Source organism: Micropterus salmoides, unplaced genomic scaffold (genome assembly GCF_014851395.1).
Source record: "Micropterus salmoides isolate LMB-PRFRI ecotype aquatic unplaced genomic scaffold, ASM1485139v1 Ms_hic_scaffold_11, whole genome shotgun sequence".
Classification (NCBI taxonomy): domain Eukaryota; kingdom Metazoa; phylum Chordata; class Actinopteri; order Centrarchiformes; family Centrarchidae; genus Micropterus; species Micropterus salmoides.
In genome coordinates, this window is record NW_024040152.1 from 34,631,274 (window position 1) to 34,638,703 (window position 7,430).

A 7,430-nucleotide genomic window follows, 5' to 3' on the forward strand; every position below is an offset into this window, starting at 1 on the left:
AGGCTGTCAGCGCTCACAGAGCTCCTCATAAAACAGGAGGAGGTGTGAAAGAGAATACAGTCAGTGTTTAGTTTCAGCTGCTGTTCCTTCATGTTCCCTCTGGTCTAAAAACATTAGCGTTCTCTAAGGCAGTAATATTATTACTTTTCCCAGTAACTAGTAGTGTAACAGATTACTATTTAATATTATTACTAATGTTGTTACTAATCCAAGTAACGCTGCGTTACTGAACGCACCATTCCTGGCGTGAACGCACGACTGCGCGGCACCGATCATATGTTGTTGATGTCCGCTGTCAAGTAGTGTTGGGTCGGAGATGAGATCAGGCCAGTTGAAGGCCTGGTCCCTACCCTCACCAACTTATTAAACTCTGTTAATAATACTCTATTAACTTTCTTCTAGAATCAATAACCTCGTAGTCAAAAACTTCACTGGAGTCGGTGCGAAAGAGTTTATTCCAATTAAGGACCGGTAAACCAGAGTAACATCCCTGCAGGTCTCAGGATGGAACTGATCTGGTGGTCAGCGAACATCTGCATATTCACCTTAAACTCCACCCTCCAGGTGGGCGTGACACCCGGTCTCCACCTTTGTGTTCGCCTGACCACGCCCTTCCCAATGGTGAATTATCTGCTGCCATCTTGTGGCTGTTTACATGGACTGTTTTATCAATTTAACCCTCTCTCTACTTTCAAAGTTACCACTTTGTAACTGTTATTTGACATAATTTATCATTGTGTTTTAACCTTTTATATTTTTAACTTTACTGGATTTGGAAATTCACCATGTTTCAATTTCAGTCTCACCGTGTGCATAATCTGACACCATTAAAACTTAAACACTCACAATTCTATTTTTTAAAAGGATTAATAAAGGAATAACATAATTCAACACATCAAACACGAGTATGCAATACACTGTCTCTTACAAAAGCTTGGTTTCTTACAGATGTCTTCGTACAATGTGCCATGATCTCATTCCTGGCGTACGTGTCTTTCTGCTATTTTGTATACTGTAGACTTTAGCTGCATCACCTGAACGCTAAGCAAACATTACGTCATCTTATCTGGTCTTAAATTCACATTATCTTTTATCTCCCTTTCAGACGACAGTACCTGTTGTCTGCTAGCTAGGTTTTGCATGCGTAGCGTAGGTCTATTTGCATGTTCTGCCTTAAATCAGTAGTCAAACCTTACATTAAAAGAATAACATCAGTAGTCAATACCTTTTTACCCTGTGAGACCACAGTCATTCTTCCAATGACTACAGTAAATGCACTTCTAAGTAACACAGCACTTTTTAAAATAATAAAGTAAACAACATAAAATAACAAAGCCATTATTGTGTCACAGTCTAAGATGCAACATTGTCGTCCGTTTTAAACTCAAGCTTTCAGTCGCCAACATTTCTACATTTAATTTATTGAAGCTTCTGCAGAAGCAGCAGAAAGACTCTGATGCTTGGACTCGTTCGGAAAGAGTGGCGTTAAGCATTTGGAACATGCTTTGTATAAATATATAAATACTGCTCTTATAAATACATGTGCAGAAAGACAGTAGTTCAAAAGTTGGGATTTACTTGCTTTATTTTTTTTTATTTCAGGCGTTAGGAAATTTTATGTTTAGTAAAAAAAAAAAAAACTGAGCCTACTTCTTGCTGTTTGCTTACTTTTATCAAAAAATAAATAAATTTATCAGCCGGTAATGAGTAAAGTAGTATTATTACTTTTTAAAAGAGTAATAACTAACTAGTAATATATTACAATTTCTGGGTAACTTGCCCAGCACTGGTCCCAGGAGATTATAGTTCCTAATCTTGTACGTGGTATTATCTTTCTCTAGGCTCCGGAGAAAAGTTCTGGGCCCAGCGGCGCCGCCACAAACTTTGGGCCCCATGACAAAAAGCTCAAACAAATACTAGTGGTCAAAAGCTTTACATAACTCTAATTAAAGGCTTGCAGCTGTCTTGTTTCTCGTAGTTCAATACTAGTACTAGCACAATATTTACTGCTGCTGATTTTTACATGCAAGTCTGCACACAGGATGCAGTTCACTATTTGATGCAAGATTAAAAGCCGCCATAAAAATGTCCTTAAGGCAATCTTTTACAGTCTAAATGTATTTTTAGAGTAAAATTTAACTATGTATAGATGTCATTTAACGGCCATAATTAAATCTAAATGAACGTATCAAACTGGAATATATTTAATGTCTGTAAATTACATGCAGGCTGAGGACGGTCTGTGATCCCTCTGGCTGGATGAAGCCTGATGCTACTGATCTGCATGATCCATGATGATGAAAAAAATAGAAGCATACTGTGGATATTTTAGAGACCCCCCCCAAATATTACAAGTCATGTTTTCAGGGGAGCTCATGTCTTATTAAGAGGAGTAAATCTCCCCCAGGCTCCCATCTAGTTTGCACCCAGGCCGTAGCCTCGGGTATTTTCTTAGATCGCTCGGGTAACCTGCTGCTTCAGATCAGCCCGAAAGCTGTAGCTTGTGGGTAGAGTGGTCATCCGCTAACCAGAAGGTTGGTGGTTTGATCCCCGGCAAAATGTTGAATGTTTTGTATTCATTTTATTTCAAAGATGTGTACGTCTCACTAATGAGATGTGAAAGCATAAAACATTTTAGATGAATAACAACTGTCACAACCTGGCTCAAGGTTCATGACAAAAGAGGGAAAGAGGCAGCATAAATGATGAAAAGTGATTTATTTAACAACAGAGTGACTAAACAACTATTTAAATGTGCAAGGTGTGTCTCTGTAACATAACAGTCGGGGTGGTCAGGCTGTGGTTGACGTCTGGTTTGCAGAGAAGGTAGAAGAGAAAGTAGTTTGCCCAAGTGGAGCTTTATCTCCCGTGGCCCACAGGTCCAAGGTGCACCCGATCAGCAGTCACCTCAACAGAACAAAGATGGTTAATAGTGGCGAGGTATCGCTCCCACAGAGTGATGCCTCACCGGATCACACAGGGGCCGTCACACAATAATATCTTAGAGGGCTGATTTATCTGTTGGGCTCAGAAAACGAAACCTTGATGACGGAAAGAATAGATCAGAGCACTGTGATCTTTAAAAAGGTCATTACGCTCATTTTCAGGTTCAAAATCTTATTTTATTTTCTAATAAAAAACACCCTATTTTTGTCATACTGCACATTGCTGCAGCTCCTCTTTTCACCCTGTGCTGAAGGCTTCGTTTTATCTACCAAGTGAAGCATCTCACTTCGATTCCATCTTTGTTGGGAGTTGCACATGGCGCAGTACCTAGGTAAGGACTACTAGCCAATCAGAAGCAGAGTAGGGCGGGTCCTGACAAGCCAAGGTAGTGTGATCCATGTTCCAGCCAGAGTCTGATTCCGAAACACAGGCAGAACAAGCAGAACCAGCTTTTCTTAATCTGTAACTTATAGAAATACAGGCTGGTGGTCGACCTGCTGGGCATTGCTGCCTGACGCACCTCCACCGGTGCCTTTTGTGCAGGTGTGTGCTCCACCTTTTGGGCATAAAACGGGTCATCAGCTGGGGACCACCAGTCGTGGATGTTTCGCTCCTTTAACCCCAGTACATCTCCTGGTGGCGGAGCGATGGCAGGAGTCACTCCCTGGCACCCCCTGCTGATGCCCTAGGTGTTACTTGGCCCCCATGCCCTATTCTTCCTCCTTAGCCACAGCCAAAAGCTGCCCCTCTCTGCCTCCTCTGCCAGTCCTTTAATGGCTTTGACACCCTGCTCCAGTACATCCCATTTCACGGAGCAGGCGAACCATTGAGGACCCAACGAAGCCCCTGCATCCCACTTCAACGGGACACGTGATGGCTTTCCAGCCAGCCTCTCTGCAGTCTTCTACCAGGTCCGCATACTTGGCGCGCCTCCGCTCGTTGGCAGCCTCCACTCCCTCCTCCCATGGGACAGTAAGCTCCACCAACAAGATGGTCTTGCCGTGGCTCTGACCACATGATTAGGTCTGGCCGGAGCAAAGTTTCTACGATCTCCCTGGGGAATTGGAGCTGCCTCCCCAGGTCGACCCTCATGTTCCACTCACTGCCAGATAAGAGGACTCTGTTGCTCTCTGGTGAGGGTGGTTGATTTTTTTTTCCGGCCCTTGCAAACAGGATGGGACTTTTCGTTTACCAAGGTTTACCATTAGCCTCCTGTCTACAAGCTTCCTCAACACCAGATCGTGTAACACATTTATACTGAGCTCTGTCTCTACATCACAGTAACAACTTTATGTCCTCCAACTGCCTGGAGGGGATCTAACCTTATTTGCCACACTAGCTGCTAGTTAACGGAAGTAAAGGTTGGACTACGCTCAGGTTGTTTTCAGGCAGTTCAGGAGCAGTGTTTTCTGTGGGAAATGGGAGCTCCCTTTCCCTTCAGTTAGCAAACTTGTTACATGCACAAAAAAGTAATATATAACACAAAGGAAGAGAGGAAGAGCCAAAAGGCAGAATACGACCTCTTTAAACATCAAGGGTCAGATTTACTGAAGGTCTGTGTGAGTAAAAAATGTGTGCAAACGTGATATCAGCAGCAAATTAACCCGTAAGCTGATCTGCTAACGGCGTGCAGCAGAATGACGTCTTTCAAATGTGCAAGATAGCAGCTGTTCATTTATTACTTTCACCTTAGTGTGTGTGTGTGTGTGTGTGTGTGTGTGTGTGTGTGTGTAGCATGTGCTCCATTTATTAGGTATTTATTTAGAGAATGTGTCCGTACTTCAAATATTTGCTCAGTGTTTGGGCCCCTACGTAGAAGCTTCAGACAGCTTAAAAATGTGTTATTTCTAATGTTTGTACATGTATTTTAAAGTTTTGTGAAAAAAAATAAACTGAGCTGAGCTTGGCATCCTGCAGCGACAAAGACTAAAACTAAACTAGCAAACCCACGTTAAAAACTAAATAAAACTAAACTGAAAAAGAAAACAAAAAGTCACAACGAAATAAAAATGATAATAACCTTGCTTGGGAAGTCATTTGTCCTCATCTCCTAACTCTAAAACTTTCCTGATGAGTTTCTGGTCTCAGTCGCTAGTTTCAAGTCTTCTTCAACACATCATGATGTTCATTTAGTAAATTATGGTCCCATTTAGAGGAACAGAGACCAGGAAGCAGGGGAGGCTTTAGGGGGCGGGGCTACAAGCTGATTGACAAGTCTCTACCATGGCGACCTGTCAATCAGGATAGAGGCGACTCGTATCCGCTGCTCTGTGTACATTTAACCAGCGCCGCTGAAAAAGCTCATCAGGAGTCGGCTGCTCATTTTCCAGGAAGTACGTTTTGTTTTAAGCCTGTTTGTTGCTAGTCAAAATTAGCATCCCAGCTAATATCACAGCTAACGTAAATTATGGCTGCACCTTGCTAACCAAGCTAAATAGCTCCACCCTTTTGTCCAAATATGGTTCCTTCCCGTGGCTGGTTGCAAAAAAAAGAAGATGGCGACGGCCAAACTGCCAAACTCGAGGCTTCAAAGCGGCGGTCCACAAACCAACGGGTGACCAAAAAATTCAGTGTGAGCTGCTAAGTCTGTGGTTTCAGTCTATCCTCGTGTGAAAGATGTTATTAGTTTTCCTCTCAGTAATCAGTTTTTTATCGGTTATTGTCCACAATGCATGATGGTCTGTAAAGAATACGTGGCAATGATCAGGTTACGCTTGTTCTCCTGGCTGCCCTGAAGGGCCACGCCAGTGTTTTGTTTCTTACTTGTTTCGACTTTTAGCCAGAGAAAATGAGAATCAGAGCTTGGAGATATTGTGGTGTACGGTGTTTTGAGACAGACAAAGACATAATAACAACGTCCTGGTCCTAAACCTGCCCTGAAGTTCAAACAGCAGATTTAAAATGTCTCCACACGCCTCAAAATCCATCCAGGTGGAATTTATTTTCTGTCTTTCGCTAAATTCAGGTGATTATTTTGCTAATTATTGTTGTTTTTCTGGGGGAGTTTGAAATACAGTGAAGCAGAAAACAAAAAATAAACATGTTATTGGTTCATTCTTTCAGATATAAGATGGATGTTCTCCACCAGTTACATACAAAGTGAACTGGACGATGTGAACGGTGCAAAATTCACGGGAGTGAAAAGTCTGCGTGTCCTGGGGCTCTGCAAAGCGTCATGTGGGGAGAAGCGTGCAGAGCGGACAGACAGTTTGATGACAGGGAGCTCTGGAGGAGACCAAACAGTATTAAAAAAAAATGAGCATTTTAAAAGTTGTTTGCTTGAAATCAGACATTTAACAAATTGGCATAGTGATGAAGTTATTTCGTCGTCATTTTGTGCTGTTTAATGCAATTAAATCACAGAAAACAGTTTATTTTAGGACTGCGAGGCGAACATTCACTTTGCATTGTATGTGAACACACCATTAGAGGACAGCAGAACAGGTCGGGGCGAGACATTCTGTTTTAGTGTTTGAGTTTGTAGACTTTTGTCTATTCTTTGAACGTGTCCTCTCTGCAGGTCTATCTGCAGCCGACTGGGCTCAGACATCTTCCAGAAGCTGTACGAGGACCTGAAGGAGGCCAGACGGCGGCGGCAGGATGACGACGAAAGCGTCACCGAGGCTCTGAAACACCTGCAGGACCAACCTGATGATGGTTTCCAGGTGGATCAGCTGCTGTTCTACGAAGAGGAGCTGCAGAGAGCGAGACAACAGCAGCAGGAGGAGAGACCGCCCGTCTGACAGGAACAATCTGAGGAGGAAACAGATTTGTTTGTAAACTGTGAACAGCAATATCAATTAAAAACACAATAAATACTAATGATACTTCCTTTTTGTGTGTTTGAACACATGAATGAATGAATCGATAATTATTCCAATGATATCGTTATGATTCTGATGTGATGTGTACACTTTTGTACTTTTAACTATTTGAATGCAGGACTTCTACGCTGTGGTACTGCTACCTAAATAAATGTATAAATACTTCTTCCACCACCATCAGTTGCAGCAGTGACAGATGAAAGTCACGCTCTGTTTGTGTTTGCTGACCGGTCTGCAGACAGCTGGCTGCCGGTGTTACAGCAAAGTAGAAGAAGGAGGAAAGTAGGTCAGCAAACACAAAGTTCAGATCAGATCGTCCCTCCAAGGGCTTCAGATTCACAGCCAGATAATCAACCAACCGCCAGGAGTCACGGCGCTACTTTACACTGCACTACAGCCACACGCTGTGTATATAAACACGCAGTTGGAAAAGAAATAAGCTTTTTATTGTGAACGCACTAACCGTTCGTCTCCTGATACTTTCTGACAGCTCATGTTGTGTCTGCGTCTTTAATCCAGAGAGCGCCGTGCTGTACTCGTCTTTTAATGACAATCTCTACTGTCAGTACAAACATGTCCGCATTTTGGTGTTTTATACCCCAAATACCGCAGAGAAGGAGGTGGGAATTCAGCCCTGAGTGGTGCCTCCACCATCCTTAT

General features: G+C 42.7%; 1 protein-coding gene across 1 annotated transcript in view; it reads left to right on the plus strand.

Annotated features, from left to right (window-relative positions):
- nek11 (NIMA-related kinase 11) overlaps window positions 1–6,778 on the plus strand; it is a 116,816-nt gene extending 110,038 nt beyond the window's left edge. Inside the window, 1 exon segment of the mRNA XM_038712357.1 lies at window positions 6,467–6,778. Coding sequence (XP_038568285.1) covers window positions 6,467–6,689 — 223 coding nt within the window. The 3' untranslated portion in view covers window positions 6,690–6,778.
- Window positions 6,779–7,430: the final 652 nt, after the last annotated feature.